We start from the raw sequence: 20,916 nt of genomic DNA, 5'->3' as shown, positions 1-20,916 counted from the left end.
CTCCTCTGCTCGTCGACTCGTTGAAACGTACATATAACTGCTTTCAGGGTTTAGATTGGAACCACAAAAACTTAGCAGGACCTTTTATCTTAGACTAATATGCTTATCTTGAATAATATGTATGCTGTGAGGGCTGCATTTTTATGACAGTATGTCTTCTCAAGGGACAATACAATAGAATGCATATACAGTCGTCCCTCGAATTTTGCAGCTTCACTCTATCACGATTTTTCGAAATGATATTAATCAATAAATCATGCTGTTTCGTGGTTGAAGACGGCCTATTATTAGTAAAAACATGTGCATATTTAAGCCAAATGTTATATGTTTCTTCCTAAATTACGCATTTTCAAGCATAAAAATGGCCAAATGAACTAAAATACAAATTTGAGGCATTCAGGAGACGCATTCAAAGATGCTGGGGACATGTAGTACTCCGCACTGGGCACTGGGTGTCAGTAATGTTGCTGTAATGTTTGGTAAGACACTCAAACACCTGACTTGATCGCCGGAAGAACAGGCTTTTAATTATCTCACAACAGGCACAATAAAAACATGGACTGCTGTTGAGGCCATAACACACAGCAAGTTGAAACTCAGCTCTGAACCTCCACTGTTACAGGTACTTCCTGTCCGCCGCTCACTCAGCTCCCCTAGGGAACACATTCATAGCAACACACACAAACACAAGTCTTATTAATGTCTTAAATGGCTTATTTTCTCTTATTATGTACTATATTGGGTAATACGAGTGTAAAGATGACAATGGGGTGTTAGTTCATGTCTACAGATCTCTAAATGTTAAAAAACGTATTTAGAAGGTCATAAACAGGTTTTCTACGTTCTAATTACAAACATATTCCATTTATTCATAAGCAATCCTACTTTATGGAAATTCACTTATCACGGTCGGGTCTGGAAACAATTAACCGCAATTAATGAGGAATTACTGGACTTTGGAGTAGTCACGATACAGCCTTTATTGCAATATAGAACAGTATAGATCTACTATCCACGGAAAATGAGCCAACAAACAGTCATTATTGTCTAAATAACTGGCAACACAAGTGAGTAGCAAGATGTATTGTGTTGGTAGCGTCACAGTCTGGGGCTGCGCAAGTGCTTTCGGCACTGGGGGCGCTGTGGTTCATTGACGGGAAAGATGAATTCCAACATGTCCTGTGACATTGTGAAGCAGAAACTGGGCCTCATGCCAGTTTTCCAACATGATAAAGAGTCCGAACACACCTCCAAGATGACAAGTGTCTTGCTGAGGAAGCTGAAGGCGATTGAGTGGCCAAGTATGTTGTCTCCAGAGTCACCTGTGGGACATCCTCAAGAGAAAGGAGGGCAGGTGGAGGAGCGCAAGGTGCGTAACATCCACCAGCTCCACCAGTAATGTCATCATGGAGAAGTGGAAGAGCATTCCAGGAACACCTGTTCAACTCTGTTCAGTTCCACACTGAAGAGGATTAAGGCAGTGCTAGATGACAAGTGCAAAGTACATTTATGCTGCTATTCAAGCTTTACACTGACTACTCTAAAGTATATTTACATTTATTTTCTAGAATACTGCCCTTGACATAGATATACTGTTATAAAAAATGCCACGCGGCCCAGTTTCTGCTTCACAATGTCGCAGTACATGTTGCAATTCAGCTTACCCCTCAATGAACCACAGCTCCCCTGTGCCAGCAGCACTTGTGCATCCCAGACCATGATGGTACCACCACCGTGCTTAAGTGGTGTGAAGACACAATGATCTTGCTACTCACTTGTGTTGCCAGACTGAATGTGTGTTGACTCACGTTCAGTGGATAGTACATCTATACAAGCTGTACACTGACTACTCTAAGTTATATCCTGGATTCATTTACATAGTATTTTCCCTTGAGAAGATATAATAATTGCTGAAATGTGAGGGGTGTACTCCCTTTTGTGAGACACTTTGCTGAAGCCGGAGATACAGTATTTTACTGAAACAATTTTTTAAAAATTCAATTATTATAAATTAAGTAATAATGAAAAATGTGATTTGTTCTGCTTACCACATTTTGCAGTGCGCTGTCAGGTGCTTTTTCATAAGTTTTGTTTTCAGGTTGTTTTGATCCATTTTCTGTTGTGCAGACTGGAAGAAGTCATGAACAAAGCACAAAGTTATTTTTTTACAAACGCGCTGTTGAATGAGCTACAACTTTTTTCTCTCCTTAAGGGATTCTTTGAAACAGAAGCAATCATTTGATAAAGTGTGCTGCATCGCACAGTTCAAATGTCGAGTGGTGTGAATTTTTTGGCAAAAATTAGAACTGAAACCACGTGAGTAAAAAGATGCTTCCTAGCAGCAGAGTGTCTGAACCCGGAGCAAAGATCAGAGCAACATGAGGGAGTGAAGGAATTGAGACGAGTAGCTGCAGGGGAGATGTTGCTGAGCTGGTGCAGAGTAGAGAGAGAAGCAAACAGAGCAATTTACTGAGAGCAAAGCCGCTTCATTCCTGTCTGTGCAATCTCATCTCGACTCTGTGAAAAAAACAAACAGTGTTCTGCTGTCAGCATCTCTGACACAACATGCGGCAGCCACAACCACCCCAGTGCAAAGTGAGGAGTGGTGAATACCGAAGCAAGGAGATGGAGATTCCTGGTGCTTCTCAAGGAGGGAAGGTAATTAAGGGCCAAATGGGGACTTTCTGTGCGAGGAATCCCGGAGCAACACTTTGCCGCCTTATTATCAGTCATGAAAAGCAGCTAAAGACACAATCGCCTAATTGGACGGCGTTCTCAAGGAGAGACGATTTCTGAAAACATATTTTACTGCACTTACTGATAACTACACTTTTTATTGTCAACTAGAGGCTTCTAACATGTCTGACAGAGTGGATTGGAGAGGCTCTGTGCAATAACATCTTCATTTTTAACACATTAGACAGGAAAGGATTTAATGCAGGGGTGTCCAAAGTGGGCCTGGGGACCATTTACAGGATGCTGCTAGATTTTTATTGGCCCCAAGGGAATATTCTATACAGGAGGTCCTTGGTCTACGTATGAGTTCTGGAAAGGCCATTCCTGTTATGACAGTGTAAATGCAGTTTTAGTGTAAGTTGGAACACACATAAACTGTACCTAACTTAACACCAAGTCACTCACTCTGTACGCAGGACACATGAAGGACATGTAAAGTACAGTAATAGAAATCTAAGAATTAAATGAAACATTAATAAAAAAGGAAAAATACTTGCTACTTTAATTGTGTAATTGTGTACTTTAAGTAGTTGATGTTTACAAAGTACTGGTACGAGGAAGAAGAGTCCTGAACCAATGTGTACATACAATGCCATGTCCAATCACACATGCATTTACGACCTATTTCTCATTTCTTAGGACTACTTGAAGTATTACATTGTCTATACTCACTCAACATCGAACTATGTTTCTGTCAACTATTAACTTTTCATCACTAATTATTATATATTTATTGTCAATGTTCCATAAGTTATCAATACTGTATATCACAACCCTTAACTCCTATTGTAACACACAGTGATACTGCCTTATCATTTTCTTATGGTATTTCAAATCGGGTTCTATTTCAAAATTGAATACAGGAAGTGCACAAACAAACGTATTAGCAATTGATGTGAAACGGAAAGGAGGTGTAATTAAATAAGCTTTGATTCTTCCCACTCCTTTATGGACATGTGGAACTGGGAACTGCAGCATGTGATGTATTCCAATGTAATCTGTATGAATGTTCAAAAGCAAATTAAACCATTACCATTACTTTTATCCCTGTGGTAATCTTGCACACTGGAGGGAGAGGCAGGCTCATTGGAAGGAGACAGTCTCAATAATGAGACCAATATACTGCTACTCCTATTTCATGGGAGCAGATCCACATGTTCAAAGATACCATCTTTATCCTTCATGATGGTCTCGGCGTTTGAGCAGCTTGGACCGGGCATGCGGCCAATGTCTAATTTCACTTCACTTTTCACTTTTCTTTTCGTTGACACACTGCCATCAAAAGGGTCTTCCTCACACTTGAGAAACATAACGGAGGGAAAAAAAGTTAACTAAAAAGAAGCAAAAGTGACGTCCTTCCCCAGTGTAGCGACAAGTGACTATGTATTCTTCCTAGTTCTCTTTTTCATTTTGTACAGTATTAATAATTGACTGGAGTGTGTCGTAACACAAGGACCACCTGTATATCAAATGAAACAGAGACATTATGAAGGACTAGGGCCACACTGAAGAGACAAAAAGTTGAACAAGGAAGAAGATATCGCACTGACAATATTCATTATTGAAATATATTTGAACAGTTTAGCATATCTTAATCTACACTGGAGTGTTTTTTGCGTCTTTAATCAAAATAAATAAATAAAGAAAAGTGAATAGGTGGCCCCCCGAATATATCCATTTATCTGTAGTGTATGTGTTTCTCGGAAGGAAAAGTTTGGACACCCCCGATTTAATGGATCGACCAAAACACTAGCAACCATAAAGCCTCCTTGCAGGTCCGATCCATGTCAGGTCGGTGTCTTATTCATACGTTGGACCTTGGGGCGGCATGGAGCAGGAGCTGCAGCGTGTTGTCCAGCAACTTCAGGGTTCCTGATTTGAATCCACAACCTGGATCTGGTCCCTACGCGCCGCACGATCCCTCTGCACAATACTCAAGAGGATGGGTTGAACGCAGAGAGAAATTTAGCTGTACAGTAATCCCTCGTTTAAAGCAGTTAATTCGTTCCAGATCTGACCGCGTTAAACAAATTTCCGCGACAAAGGATTCATTGTTAATAAATGGAATACTTTCATGGCAAGAGCATAGAAAACCTGTTTCTAAATATGGTTTTAAGCATTATTAGAGCCCTGTAGACATGAAATAACACCCCTTTAGTCATCTTTATACTCAGTTATTTTTGTTTACACCACATTGCAACTCTTAGGCTGCGCGGACCCGGAACAGCCGCTAGCTAGTAAGCTAACAAGCTAGCAAGTTAGCGAGCTACCAAGCAAACCAGTTCTGGTTTAATTTATTTGGAACATGCATAGAGAATACATTGAATTAGCTTTAAATTCATTTCTAAAACTCACCACTTCCACATGTAATGGGAAAACGTTTCTTCACTCGATCATGTCGGACATGCCATGGCTGACTACATGACTTCATGCAGTGTTCAAAGATAATGTCTCAAAGGTAATGTCTCAGTGTTTTGTGCCATTACTGCTGCCCAGTGACCGGAATACTACATATAACTTGTATTTCAATATGCTTTGAATAATAGACCATAGTCTTCCACGAAACAGCGATGATGTATTAATTAATTTTTTAAAATTCGCATTATGCCGAGGGAGAGTTAATCGAACGGCGGTATTGCGAGGGACAACTGTACATCGTACGAGTAACAAAATAAAAAGATATACAAGTCAAATACAAACCCAAAAGTGGTACAATTTGGAGTTTAACCAGAAAAAAAATCTTCCTCAAAAGCCAAACAAACACATCATCAAATCTCATGAGACTTCAGCTCAGGGAGCATCTTAGTGATGAGCTCATTTTGTGATGTCACCACAGCAGGGTAGCAGCGACGGCAAGGAAGAAGAGTGTGATGATAACCTCAGAACAAAAAATGGAAAGGGTCTGGTGAAACATTAAATTGAAGGGATTGTATGAAACCTGCTCCAAATTACACTTTTTGAATCCATAAAATACACTATAAGAACACCACCCACGGGAAGCACATGTTACCAACAGTGGTTTTTCTTTCACAATTACAAATTTAACTGCATAAAAATTGTCATAAACTTTTGTTCGGCCCCGATAAAATAATTGTCGTACATGGTTGTCACTCGCCGCTGTTGGTGTTCACGTACATGTCCACGGTCCACACAAAAGCAGTCTCGGAGAGGCAATCAACAATTTGCATTCACCTTCAAACCAAATTGCTATCATTGGCAGACAACAAACGACGATGACGAGCGCATGTGTAACATCTCACGTACTCCAAGCGTACTCAGTTCAAACGTTCGAATGTTTGCGCCCTGTAGGCAGCTGGAGGCATCTGTTGCATACAGTCCCTTGAAAGACCTCTAGGTCTTTTTCTGGATCTTTCACATTTCAGCATAAATTCCTGGATTGTTGTCTTGTGTCAGAGCAAGAAGGCTATTGATTTTTACTGAAACTGAGACAACAGGGGTCAGGGTTCAGGTGGTTTTGAAACATTAATCCAGTGTTCTTCACAGACAATCAGACCAAGAGTTTTATTTGGACAATAAACAACTAGAATGAGAAGCTGCTGCTTACAACCAACTGTCAATCAATGAATAGATGATCTTTGTGGGATTTATTGGCAATAAAAGGGCATATGGAAACCCAGAATCAGCATCATAAAACGTCAGTTGACTCTTGTGCCGTCATCGTCATTCTGCTTTACATGTTCATCAAACTAATAATAAACACAATGATGATCCACAAAGGGATTAAAAAACAATAAATCCAAATTAATAAATAGGTAGAAAATGATGACATGAACCTGGAAAGACTTCATAATAGTAGCAGAGTTTTTCCTATGGTATACTAAGAGTCTGTGTGCAGTCCTCATTGGCTGGGTGGAGGTGTAGTCCATAAACTTATACTCCTAATGATGATCCATTCCTTCTGACTGGCCGTCACCACGATGCGCACACACTCAATGTCAAAGGAGATCTTGCGGTCCACGTCTTGGACCTCGATGTTGCCATTTTTGAACTCCCCCAAAGTGATGTAAGAGGAGCACTGCTTCCCCTTTTTAGTACCCACCAGTTTCTCCCCCACTTCCAGAGCTCCACGGTGCAGGATGTCATTTTGTCTGTCGTCAGAGCCGGTAGAGATCTTTATTTTGCTGATTTTGGTGGACTTGTTGAAGACGATGATAAAGAAGTCTCCGGTAGAAGGAGGCTTCCCCCAGAAGTATTCGTCCACGGTGCTGTAAGCCTTGGCGGCGTCGTAGTTCTCAAAGACGTTGATGTTGGTGTAAAGGCTGGCCGGAGGGTTGTCGGGAATGTCGACCGAGTCCTCCTCGAAGTCGTCGTCCTTCAGCTTGTTCTCAGCCCCTTTGTAAGACGAGTAGTAGCCCATGTGCTGGAAGAGCGAGGGCTTGAAGCGGATCACGTCCTTCTGGGCCAGCAGACCCCTGAAGTGGATGAGGAGCCAGTCGCACGGCATCTCCTGGTAGAACATGAGCAGGAAATGAGCCAGACGAGGCAGGTCCTTGGAGTGGTACAGCTTCCCGATGTAGCCCAGCTTGGAGAACTCCAGCATCACCCAGTAGGAACCTTCCCTGGAGGTGATCACCTTCTTCAGGGCCGTCAGGAAGTTGCGGGAGCAGCGCACGTCGTCCTCCAGCATCATGTAGAAGTCAGACAGGTTGGTGCAGAAGTTGAGCAGGAAGGCGTAGTCCACGTTCTGCTTGGAGCGGAAGCGCACTCTGTCCTCGGGGTCGTTGTAGTTCCTCTTGAGGCCGTCCAGGGATGGATAGTACTCCTCTGGAGCCTGGATCACCAGAAGGCGACCCGCGATGATGTGGTGGCCAAACTTCCTGCTCATCTCCTGCACCAGGTTCTCGCACCAAACTGGGTCAAATTCAGCCAAGTGGACCACCACCACGATTTCTTTCAGCTCCTCATAGCTAGACTGGTCGAAGATGGACTTGATGGTCTCCAGCAGGTAGTTCCCTCGCTTTCTTTTCACCGACGACAGCCCGATGGTCAGGTACTCTGACGACAAGGAACATGCAATGTCATTTAATTTACGTTAAGATATTTGACAGAGAAGACAAGAAGACTGGAAGATAAGACTTGGAGTAGCTTTACTTTAACTGCCAATGTCACACATTTTAACTTTTAGCTCTGGCGCATGTTCTTAATGTCGTCTTTAGAGGAACTCTTAACTTACTCTTGCGGTTGAGCGGCGTCCCAGCGAGATAACGATACGTGACATTTATGCTTCCTGAGAAATTACGGAGCTCTCGGAAGGTGTGAACGTAGCGCTCGGAGCTGGGAGGGTGGGCCGACGTTTCCCGAAGCTGCCTCTTATCTTCTTCCTAGAAGAAGATGACGTGGAGAAGATCACTTCACAGCAGAAAAAAGACAGCAAGAAGTGTTTCTACTGCTGCAGGAAAACTATTTTCAACTTTTAACCTATAAGAACCCAGACCTATTTCTGCTTACAACACATTTGTGATGTTTTTTTTATTTGTAATACTACTTATCCATGTCAGAAATGTGTAAAGGTACTCACCACTAATGAATTATAATGAAAGATGATGGATTTAAAAGATGGAATTGGAGTCAAAATCTAGGGCCTAGATTAATCAGCACCCAGGAAGTAGCCCGCGGTTTTAAAAAGGTTGGTGACCCCTAATCTAGGCCTTTAGCTTGGTCGTCAGGCTAGAGCAGGGGTCGGGAACCTTTTTGGCTAAGAGAGCCATAAAAGCCACATATTTTAAAATGTATTTCCGGGAGAGCCACATAATATTTTTTAACATTGAATACAACTAAATGTGGGCATTTTTAAGCAAGACCTCTAAAGTCTCTAAAGTTATTCTTTTTATTAACATTGTTATACTGAAGCTATCCAATAATAAATAAAATACTTCTTACCATTAATGCGACTTCTGGTGCTGCGTGGTTTTGCACCGTACTCCGTATCTTTTTCTTTTCACCATCTTCTTCGTCAAAAGGGTCGGCTCTACAGAATTAGCTACTTCTTGACATCTCAATGATGCGCGTAGGCTACCGCATTATCCAGTCATAATCAAATTTTGGTGTCTGACCCGGAAAATATCGGAAGGACAGCTGGCACTGGCCACCCCACATTGAGGTAGAAAATGGATGGATGGACTAAAACGCATAAGAAAGTTTTATATTTTGAGCATTATTTTTAACACTGGGATTTCTGTAATAATGTACTTTAAAGGTGAGCGTACAAAAAAAAAACTAAAATACATTTTTATCGTGTTAAGACATGTTTGAGAGCCAGATGCAGTCATCAAAAGAGCCACATCTGGCTCCCGAGCCATAGGTTCCCTACCCCTGGGCTAGAGGTACAACCGCCACCTCCATCTCCCTCTAAAGCTGCTAGTGGTGCTGTGCGGCTCCGGTGCTCTGATCAGAGAAGGCCTTTCTCAAAGCCGCGTCTACATGATCCACACAGCTTGCCTTACTTCCAGTAATGATTTATGATTATATATTAAGTCATGCTCACCTCACTGCAAGTGCCTGATTGACTCTGGCGCTGTCATGTGACAATGACATCACGTCCTTACGGGGTCCATCCAATAAATGCCATACATTTTACGATCTATTATCCCATATTCACAAATTATTTCCAATTTTGGGTGAATGAGATTTAAAAACAGCCTGTTTGGATTGGATTTGGATAAGGATGGCAGAGTAGAATTTAAGTTCTTCTAGAACAGCGTTTTCCGACCTGTATTGAGCCGAGGCATACATTTTACATGAGGAAAATCTCACAGAACACCACCAAGCAAAAATGCCACAAAAAGTATATATCCTACAGTCTTCCCCCGCTATACCGCCGTTCGAATATCGCTCCCTCACTATATTGCGTTTTTCAAAAAAAGCGGTGGCCGTCTGTTATGTCCCTGCAGTGATCCCATAGCCTGCGCAATGTGACGTAAACAAAGAATAATAGAACTGTAAAAGTGACTATAGGGGTTTTATTTCATGTCTACAGGGCTCTAATAATCGTTACAACCTGTATTTAGAGAGTCATAAACAGGTTTTATATGCTCTAACTACGGAAATATTCCACTCATTAATATTAAACCCTTCTTCATGGAGCGTCACTTATCACGCTCGGCTATGGGTAGCAATTAACCACGATAAACAAAGGACAACTATGTACCGAAAAAATGATTTGGTTAATGATGTATCTTCTGCCATCTAATGGAAGAGAATTTAATTGTTAAGCCTGTCACTAAACGTCGTTGGCATAGATGGATGAACAAAGACACATTAGTAGTAAATAAATTCTAATATTCAGAACAATTAAGTGAAATTGGATCATTGTCCTGCATCACACATGATGATCTCTCACGACGCACTAATGTGCTGCGGCACTGTTCTTGAACCCTGCACTACATAGCTGGTCTTCAACCACTGGAGATGACATCAAAGAAAAAAATAATTACAAAATGAAATCAAATTAAATTAAGGATTTAATCATTAAAACAAACAAATGAATAAACAAAATCACAGTGAAGGACAAATGTAAGAGTGCATTTAGTGGACTAACCAGCACATATCCGTCTTCAATGTAGAGGTTGAGGAAGAGGAGGAAGGCGATGAGGAAGCCGAGGAAGGGGATGGTGGAGCGTTTCCTCAGACACCTCATCTTGTCCAGCGACTTGCACAGCAGCCTCATGACTACGACACCTGCAGCACACAATCAGAAACAAACTGTGACTGCAAGCTTGGTCATGAGCATCACAATCACTGTGTGCTTGTGTGAACAAATCACACGGAAGAAAAACTGCAGCATATTGACCCGTGATGCCATCGATTACGTGTGTGTGAATCAAACACGCTTGTACACGCATCAATTATCTGCGAGCTAGAATCGCACGGCACCCTCTCAGATTGGTGTTTTAATTGGATCTCTTCACTGTGACGGAGGACGCCTGAAAAGGCTGGAAAGGCCACTTCATTAGGTACACCATCTGATGCGATCTGACAGAAAAATTCAGCCTCTACAGACAGGACGATGTCACTTTTTTTCCTTTTCATTAACTTTGTGCACTTTGTTATGTCTCCCACGCATGATGCAGAGAAAAGGAAAGTGAAAGTGAAAAGTGAAGTGAAATATTTTAACATGTGACTGAGGACCTCCTGTAATGTTACATTTTATTGACACCGTCAGAGAGGTATTTATTTCACAATATGTTTATTATTTACCTTTGTTATGTAATTTGGTGACAATATTAGTTTTGTTGAATAAACCAGGCTCCATAACTGTAATAATAATAACCATTTCACTTCAGTGATCTCATGGTGATGTTGTTTGTTGTGAAGCGACAACACAACACAACAATTTGGCTAATTCACTGTGCCATCAGCGATGACGCTCAAGGGTTGAAATAGGCGTTGTCATCGCGACCTGCTTGTTACCTGGAATTCAACTGAATGAAAAGGCAGCACCTGAAATGAAGACTGAGCCGTCCCTTTTTTATTCTTGGAACCAGGGAACAGCTATAAATCTAAATTCCCAGGATGCATTAAGTGTGTGTGTGTGTGTGTGTGTGTGAGATGTGCTCATTCTTGTGGCAGGAATCCAGAGTGAAGCGGCAGCAGTGAAACAGACTAAGTGTCTTTTAATGGACGCGTCCTGCTGGCAGTTCCACACTCGCTGTGATGTCAGCGGCGGGCGGCACCATTTTCGGGACGATGCACACTCCAGCAGGCGGAGGCTGTTAAATGTGTGTATTTTGTGTGTGTGTGTGTGTGTGCGTGTGTGTGTGTGTGTGTGAAGTCGACCACATAAACCACGGTGCTGTCTTCCCGCACACACCTGAACACGTCAACACAGTACAGTTTTATAGTGCAGTGAGTGCAAGGTGAGAGGTTACGCTGTCATTGTTTTTTGTTGGGTTACTTCTTAAAAAAAAATGTCACTAGAGTAGTTTTAACTTTTTATTCAGATCCTTCTTTTTTACTATAATGAATGCAGCGCAGCTGGCTGTAATATGATAAATATCGCCGGTTTCATGCAAACCTTGCCTGTGCCCAGCATAGCCGACTGTGTTATAGTCGCTCCTCCACAGTGACATTTCACAAACTTTTATAGTAGAAAGCAAAAGAAAGACTCCAAAATAATCCACAAAGTCAAAATAAAGATGTGTCATTTAATTAATGCGATTGAACCTCCGCACGTAATAGAGAATCGCACTTGAAAACTGCACTTGAATAAATAATGAACATTGTGTGTTCTTCCTTAACAGGAAGCCTTAACATATAGTGACCACTGTGAGTTTGCACCATTTTGTGCTGTTTACTTTGCCCTTCAATGTCTCAGTAAGCGTTGACTGTTGGGACGAAGGCTCTGCTGCACCTCCAGCGGTATTTTTTTTTCCCAAATTGTGGAAACTGGACAAGATGGTTGTGTTTGAGGTGTGCATGCGAGTTGTTCGTCTTGCCCTTCTTCATCGTCACTACTTTCCGACAAATGCCACATATTGGTTTGTCTGTGTTCATGCGCTCACCCTGTTCATTCTGTTGAAAAGTGAAATACTCCCACACTGGGGCTCTGCCATTTGGCTTATGGAAACCATCGCTTTTGTGCCTTCATTCATATTTGCGTTTGTTTGCTCACAATGCTAACTTGTTCTAATGCTAACCCGGCGGACTTGAATTCTGCGTATCAACTCAGTAGCAGCCTCGCCTCCACGTACTGGGACAAAGAGGCTGAATGACTCAGAAGAGGGTTCGCTCTCTCCGTTCATTCCAATAGAGAACCAACGTCCCCAGAAACTATTACTATTAGACTAGTACTACTTATCAGGGTTTCCCTGAGGAGTTTCTGAAGCTGTGGTAGTGGGCTGCCGCCGCGTTTTTTTTTTTATGTCAAATAGCAATTTTTATCACTTATTTATTTACTTATTTAACACTTTTCAACAACCAGCAGACCATGAATGAAGAACATTGCAAAACTGTTAATTTGATGACAAAGTTGCTGAGAGCACTTAAAGTGAGTCTAAAATGTTGAGCCTTGTCATTAAATTCAGGCGTCATGTTTGAATCGAACACTCATGAAGATACTACGAGGTGGAGCAAATATTCTTTGGTCAACTACTCAACATCAGCGGCTGAGCTACAGCGTCACTGTCTAAAGCTGCACACGCTACGATTTTTCAGTTGAACAACACACATCTAGTGTTTTGAAGACAAGCCATACTGTAAGTGTTACGACTTGACACTTTAAAAAGTAAGTTAGCATGAACGTGACTTGTAGCTCGCCCGTCAGGGGACAAAAATGAGCTAGCTAGCTGACGCCGAGAGCTATGGCCGAGAGGCAGTAAGAGGTGAATTGTGTAAACTAAGATGCCACAACGTCGAATGAGATTGAAGCGTCAGCGATAACGCACGCTGGCTTCCCCTGTGATGAGCTGTCGTCAGTTCTCACGATAATAAGGTACAAAGTGAACATCAACACAAGAAGACGCGTACTTTTATCTGGTTAGACGTCCGCAAGCATGTCTACAGTATGTGTGCAAGTGCCAACAAGGCAGACAGGTGACTCCAGTGCAAAATAAAGCATTTTTATGATATTTTAAATTGTTTTCAAACTAATTGTAGTAAATATGTGTGTAAATAATAAGTTATATATGCATCTATATAGCATATACAGTATAGCCATTCATATAATATATTACTTTAACATTGTTTTTAATTTAAAAAAAATATATATTTTTAGGAAACCATGCTTATATAAAGTGGTTTCAAGTACCTTGGTCACATGTGCTTGAAGCTATAGAACAAATCCATGATTTTTTTTTAGATTAAAAACGAATATAAACTCATCAAAAACTTGAAGAGTTTGAAACAAAGAGGTGTACCTGATACTCCTAAGTGATTTGGAGTGCCTAGGTCACATGACCTGCAAGCTATTAAACAAAGTTAAAAAATGTTTATGTTAAAATCCAATAAAAGTTAAAATTGGAAAAAATGGACGTGCAAAATACTTTTAAGCTAGGACTAATCATTTGACATGTTTATATATCAGTTGATGGTTTGGTTTACAATATATTGCTCTGTTTTTTTAAACAAACTCTCTTCAACGCAATAGTACTTTATTGACGGTCCCTAGTATAAACAACCAGCGACTAGAGCGACACTTCCTGTGCGAGCTCCCCGCACCATGAGAGAGCAGTCGGGCAGCTTCGGGCTCAGTGAGGGGGAGCTACCGCTGTTGCTACTGAGCCGAATATTCAACTGCCAACATGAAATTAACAGCGACGAAGACAAATATCCAACGTCCAAGGTGAAAGTAACTTCACCACGGTGCAGAGTAACCCTCTTGTCATCCAGCCTGTGTGGTAAAGAGAGAGGAGAAAGACGAAAACAAACACACATACACATGTCCATTTATCGAGGCTGACAAAATGATCGACTTTGTTTTTTTTTATTGTTCGACTAATCAATTTACCGATTATCGTGACAGGCCTACTCCTGTGAAATAGAATGGACAGTGAAAACAATGCAGTGTAATGGTCTCATTATTGAGGCTTCCAACGTCCCAATAAGCCTGTCTCTCTCTCCTTTGCAACGCCCCTTCCAGTGAGCAAGACAAGCACAGGAATAAAGGTAAGCAACTGGTTTGTCTTTTTTGAATTAATGTTTCGTTTAAATGATGTATTTAATCTTTTTATTACAGTATTTTATATGTCCTTCATGTGTTCTGTGTACATTGTGAGTGACTCAGGTGTAAATTTGGTACTATTTAGGTACATAGAACTAAAAGTCGACTTACATCGCTGTCATAGGAACGGAACTCGTATGTAGACCGAGGACCTCCTGTACATGCTGTTGTTGTCAGCTGTCTAGACAAATGTTCTTTGCTGTTAAACAGTGATGTGTGTCGTTTGTCTTACTTTATATTTCTACTGTAAAAAAAAAAAAAAACAGCCAGGAAAGCTGCCTTTGAATGCCTTCTCAATGTCGTCTACTGTGGCTGACACACACACACACACACACACACACACACACACACACACGCGCATGCGTGCATGAAAAGACCGTATCTGGAATTGTCTTCCATTTCCCCGGCGACCCCTCCGAGCAGCAGCCATCCCATCAAAAGGTGATATCAGACGAAGGCCAAATAGAAAACAAGAATCTCCCCAGTGAAGTGAAGACAATCACAGCCTGAAGCCTGAAGCGCACGTGAAAGCAAACAAAGGATTTGTGTAGTGCACGTGAAGCACAAAGAAAGGCCCCCCACTGTCGCTCAGTTGATTACGTCCTGCATGACAACGAGGAAGTCCTTCAACCCACTGTGGTTCCTTGAAGTGGTCTCCAACACGACTACAATGATGCCTTCAGGAACACATGCAAACACGGATTTAAATTGTCCATTTGCACATGTGTTTTGCTTTTTATTTGCCTTTTTGCCACACTTTATTCCAGGTGTGATGGGCTGCATCACTTGTCTTCTTCTAGAACAGGATCAATCTGGATTCATCAGATCACATGACCTTTTCCCATTGCTCCAGGGTCCAATCTATGTGTTCCCTTGCAAACAGAAAGCGTTTTTCCCTCCAATTAGCTTCTATGATAAGCACTTTTATTAAAGTTAGTTCTCTTCAAAGTGTGGAAATGTCGACTATTAAGATAACAGCGTGATGTCACATTAACTTTATTCAAACCTCATTGGTGCCTGGCGGGTAATGGTTGACCACTAATGTTGCAGCTTTTAAAGGTGTTGTTTTCTTAGCTGGATGCAGGCCCTTTCAGTTTGAATTCAACACTTTACATGCAAGCAGTGAAAGGCAAACGAAAGGCGCTGACATTTACAATCCAAGCATTCTCCTCAGGGAGCACTTTGACGCAGGAACATCACGGAGTCACTTTGGAAATCAAAAGTTGCTCTAACACTTTCTCTCGGCCGATTGAATCACGTCAACTTTGGATGGAGGCGACTTTAAAAGCTTTGTTGGCGCGACGGGAGGACGGGGAAGGAAACGGCGAGCGTTAATACGAACGGGCGGTGCGCAGCAATTTTCCCACATTTCATCTTGTTATCTGTTTTACATTATTTCCCCCGGGCCCGCTGCCACCTCGCAGATACCCGGCGCCGCGCAAATAATCAATTAAGCCGGCAGGTTTGCAGAGCTTCAGCAGTTGCTTTGTGTCAGGCCGTCAGCCACTTTCCATGGATTTTCCTTCTTGATGAAAGACGCTGAGTGTAACGGAGGCTTTTATTGATAGCGGAATGTGGTGCGAGGAGGAATAATAAGTTCTTTTCATTACCAAATGGCTGCTTGCTTAATAATTCAAATTGGTCAAACAGTTTAGGTTCTTTAGGCTGCCAGACAAAGGACTCTGTCATCCACAAAGACTTTGCTGCCTTGTCAGGCGTCCCAGCACAGAAACCATGCTAATTATCAGGAGGGAGCACTCGTGTAATCCTGGTAAAAGCCGCCTGTCGCCACAACGGATGAGGCTTCAGGTTGACTACTTGTCAGGTCCACAACGAGCGGGAGAGAGCAAGGGTGTGTCTTCATACTTACACTTCATCTTGAGTGCATAAGTACAGCAAAATAGGGGTGTCACGAGACACCCCGCTCACGAGACAAGACGATACACAAGATTGTGTCCAAGAACAAGACGAGATGAGACTTCAACATTAAATTTAAGAAATATACAGTTAAAAAATATGACGAAACAAACAAACTTTTTTATTTACCGAGTCACAATGGGGGTGTGTTTTGAAATATCTACTATTCCACAAATTGACAGTAAGTGATATTCTTGTCAACATTTTTGAGATCAAATAGACCTCTCATGTTATGAAAATATGTAATAATAATAATATATCATAACATACCATAATAATGCAATATTTCCTTTAATATGTCATCTTTTACTCTGTAAAGTTGTGGATTTGCCGTTTGTGACACGTATTTTCTCACAGGCAATTCGCAGCATTTTTTAAATGCCAGCTTTTCAACTGTATTAAAGAGCAGCATTTACTTTGCGATGTAGCAAATGACACTTTCTGTGAACGCAGACCATTCCATTCGTATTTACTTGGTCGATCAAACGTCTCAGTGACTGTTGACTGTCGGAAAGAAGGCTCTGCATCTCGATGTGTATTTTTTTTTCCAGATGGGAAAACTGGCTCGGGTGGATATGTTTGAAGTGAACTCATCAGTCCATCCGCGTTGATGGGCTCACCTTGCTCATTCGGTTTGGCATCGGAATATTCCCATGCCGGGGCTGTGGCATTTTGCTTTGCTATCATTTTCTTTTTGGTTTGCAATCTTTTCCCCTCGTAATTTATTGCTCCCCATGAGGCTTAATTGCTAAAGTCTGTGTGTGTATGCTAGCAGCTCCGCCTCTCTCCACAGACGCAAAGAGGTCTCACAGAGGTGTTGAACCAATGCACAGAGTGAACCCTTTGCCTGTTTGGAGGGGAGAGACAATGAAAACAAACATGCATGCACATGGCAATCTATGGATCGCAGCAAAATTATCAAGTTCAGTTTCATTGATCTTGTGATTAATTATCGCAAGACCTTTTTTTTTTTTTAAACCGTTTTAATCTCGCAAGATCTTGCGACAGGAGATCTCATGACACCTCTCCAGCAAAATGAATATGGCAAAAAATGGTTAAAATGGTGAGAGGCAGTGATGGTCACGTACCACCCTCAGCAGCCACTATCTTGGCTACACAGTAGAGGTGGATGGATCTATCCAAATATCAATATTATCACGACCACACCAGGCTAGTATCATATATACAAGCGTGATGAGATCAACGTTTCTTAAAAACGTTTTTTTAAATTTATTAATTAATAATGGATCACTGTTTCATGGTTGAATATGGTCTTTTTTATGTATATTTTAGCAAATTGTACATATTCATGGCCTAAATTAAGCATTTTCATGAAGAAAATTACAAATATAAGGCTTTCAAAAGACGTGATATAAATAATAAATATTGACCGAGCTCCTCACCCTATCTCTTAGCGTGAGACTAGCCACCCTGTGGAGTTAGAACTCTCTTCTTGCCATTGAACTCACAATGATCGCGTTCCTCCTCCCCACTATTAAAAATGGTATGATCCATTGCCTTACATAGTTTATGTGTTTTCCTTTCCAGCTGCCAAGTGTTTTCCACATCATAAAGTGGTCCCGCGTGCATCGCCATCCCTGCAGCATCCCTGCAGACGGTCGCACCAAGGACCTGAACAGATGTACCAACACCAACAAACCCCCACACCATGCCACCCTCAACCAGCATGACTTCCTGTCACTGCTGTCAGCAGCTTGAGTGTGTATGTGTGTGTGTATGTGTGTGTGCTATCTCCCCATGGACACACTGTCCATTTCTCCCCCATAGACACACACACACATACTGCCGCAGCCCTCAGGGAGGAAACAAGCCGTCCGATGACAGTGCCACCTCTAGCGTGAAGAAACGCTGCATGACGAGCCGCCCGGCATGAAAAAGTGGACTTGTCTCAGCCAGTCAGGCTCGCTGATACAAAAACATTTGAAGGCACAGCGTCCTGTGTTGTATTTGATGTCCTTCCAGGATGTGTTGGACACGTCAACAAAGCTTTTCAACGCTGTGGCCGCTCGAGAACGTCCTCATATGTATGTGCCAGGTAAGAGACACTGTTTGTTACACAAATGTAACAAAATAAAGTCATGATTCTCGTGCAGAAATATGAACACACTAGCTACCTGAGTTGTCGAGATGCTAACTTTGCCAACCTGAGGATCCTCACGCCATTCCCTTCTCTTTGTGTGACAATCACAGCCATCCAATAGGGATGTCACGATACACCTAACTCACGAGATGACGAGGCGATGCACGAGATTGGGTCCACAAGGACTAGACGAGATTTTAACATTAACTTTAAGAAAAGCACAGTGAAAAAATATGACTGGAAAAACAAACTATTTTATTCAACCGGGTCAAAAAACAATGCAGGCGCATTTTGAAATGTTTATTGTTTATTGTACGAATTGATGCTCAAGGGTATTATTGTCAACATTTTAATAAACCAAAATAAATAAACCACTGTTATGATAATATACTGTATAATAATAATACGAACAACAACAATAACAATAATGCAGTTCACTGTTTTTGTCTTGTCTACTTGTCTTTGTCTATTTACGTCAGGGCTGCCCAGCTGTTATACATATTATACATTATACAAACATTATACATATATTTAAAGACAAATCTTTGTGTTTTTATTAGTTATTAGTATCAAAATTTTAGCATTTTCTAGTTACATTATGCCTTTTTGCTCTACTTTCCACTTTTACTGGGTTTCTGTTTATTTTATTTCTGCAATGACCTTCAACAGATGGCCCCCGTGCCACACTTTGGACACCCATGCGTGTTTTGCCTGGAAGGTTTGGTTTGTACAAGCTCTGCCTTCTTGGCTCTGTTGGTCTGGGATTGGTTTGTGTTATGGAGGTTTTTTAACAGCTTTCAGACGTGCATTGATGGCGGATGCTTCACTTTTGCTGATGCTTTGTATTTAATTACCGAATAAATGCATGATGCAAGGAACACTTAAATGCGCACCCTTACTTGCTAAATATGGTGACCACGTCGCTAAATTGTCAACACGGATCTCCTCTATGTACTGTATGAGGTGTGTTATGAAACGGAACCGGTGATCGCCGGTGCTTGAAAGCTAGCGCTTAGCAAAATGCAATGAGCGTCAATAAAACCGCTGGGTGATTAAGGGTGCAGACAAGTCTGTACATCTACCTGGGTTGATCTGATAAATCTTAAAATAAAGTTGTTCAAATGTAGAATCACTACAGCTTCTGCTTGGACATCAACAAGTTGCAAGCAGCTGTTTATCTCCGATGGAAAAAACAGCCACACGCCACTCGCTGACACTGACGCTGGGAACACTAAGGTCGGTTGGATTGCAAGTTGTGCCTAAAGCACTTAATGTGTGCTTCCAATAAGTCCTTGCACACTGCCACTTTGATATCACTGTATTATCAATCACAGTTGCGATGCCACAGTTCACAGTGTGACTGGCTTCTGGCCGTCCTATTCTCACGATACAGCTTTTCTCCAAACGAGAAATATAGTCACGTTTTAATTAACATTGTAACACCCCTACCATACCATTACAACAAAAGTATTCTTGTAGGGAAATATGAACACAGGGACACAGGGACATTATGTACTTGCGCTGCTGACATGCTAACTTTACCAGTCAGGGGAACCTCACTCCATTCCTATGTTGCTACGTCGTAAACATGCTAACTTTGCCAGCCAGTGGAACTTCACTCCATTTTCTTATCACTAAATCACAGCCATCCAATGACAACAAAAGTATTCCATACATCCATCCATCTTCTATGCCGCTTATCCTCAACAAGGTCGCGGGTATGCTGGAGCCTCACTCCATTCCCTATTTTTAGCTAAAAATCACAGTGGTTGAACGACAACAAAAGTATTCTTGTAGAGAAATACAGTGGAACCTTGGTTACTGTTAGTGTCCGCCCAAAAATTGATGCTAAAATTTTGCCTCTGTTTACTTTTTCCGGCTAGCGTACACAGTTGGTGTATAGTCCAACTGTGTTCTTAATGTATTTTTATCACAAAAAGCTTCTAAGTTATGAAATGGCAATTGGAACAGCTACAGTACCTCGCCCATCTGTGTTGTCATCAGTGGTTGACTCCATGTTATGTTAACACATAACATACGTTTTTATAGTTTTACATGCATTAAACAATTATAAATGTATATAAATGACGAACAGTCACATCAAGAATCATGCCTTCAGTGAAGGTAAACATAGTAACCTTAAATATTCATGTGAATTAAACTTAAATGACCTGTTGTCTTTGAACGCAACTCCTCATTGCTCGTAATAAGGCAGTTAATGTCTGATTCAAATATTCTGCTATTATTAAAGAAACCACTGTTAGTGTAAATAGATTTCCAGAAATGTGTGCCATCTCTTAACTTGATTGAAATTTTCAGTTAATTTGGTGCTGTTAATGCATACAAATATATTAGATTGTACTTTATTTAACCCACAACAAGAAAATGTACTGTAGATGTTACAGCAGCAGAATATATATATATATATATATATATATATCCTTGCCTGTCATTTATCTTTCTTTCAATAAAATACGGTAAAAAT

The 20,916-nt window shown here is 41.4% G+C and overlaps 1 protein-coding gene across 11 annotated transcripts in view; it reads right to left on the bottom strand.

Moving 5' to 3' along the window:
- Positions 1-6,243: 6,243 nt before the first annotated feature.
- The window catches only part of mgat4c (mgat4 family member C), a 150,107-nt gene continuing 135,434 nt past the window's right edge, over positions 6,244-20,916 (bottom strand). For all 11 annotated transcript variants that reach the window (XM_054775629.1, XM_054775627.1, XM_054775628.1 and 8 more), the window contains 3 exons: positions 10,295-10,434; positions 7,931-8,078; positions 6,244-7,752 (listed from right to left, as the gene is read on the bottom strand). In XM_054775629.1, the coding sequence (XP_054631604.1) occupies positions 6,596-7,752; positions 7,931-8,078; positions 10,295-10,434 (1,445 nt within the window). In that variant the 3' untranslated portion in view covers positions 6,244-6,595. The remainder of the gene's footprint in view (positions 7,753-7,930; positions 8,079-10,294; positions 10,435-20,916) is intronic.

Source organism: Dunckerocampus dactyliophorus, chromosome 5, assembly GCF_027744805.1.
Source record: "Dunckerocampus dactyliophorus isolate RoL2022-P2 chromosome 5, RoL_Ddac_1.1, whole genome shotgun sequence".
NCBI lineage: Eukaryota > Metazoa > Chordata > Actinopteri > Syngnathiformes > Syngnathidae > Dunckerocampus > Dunckerocampus dactyliophorus.
Note: the sequence above shows the minus strand (reverse complement) of the source record. Positions and strands in the feature narration are given on the sequence as shown.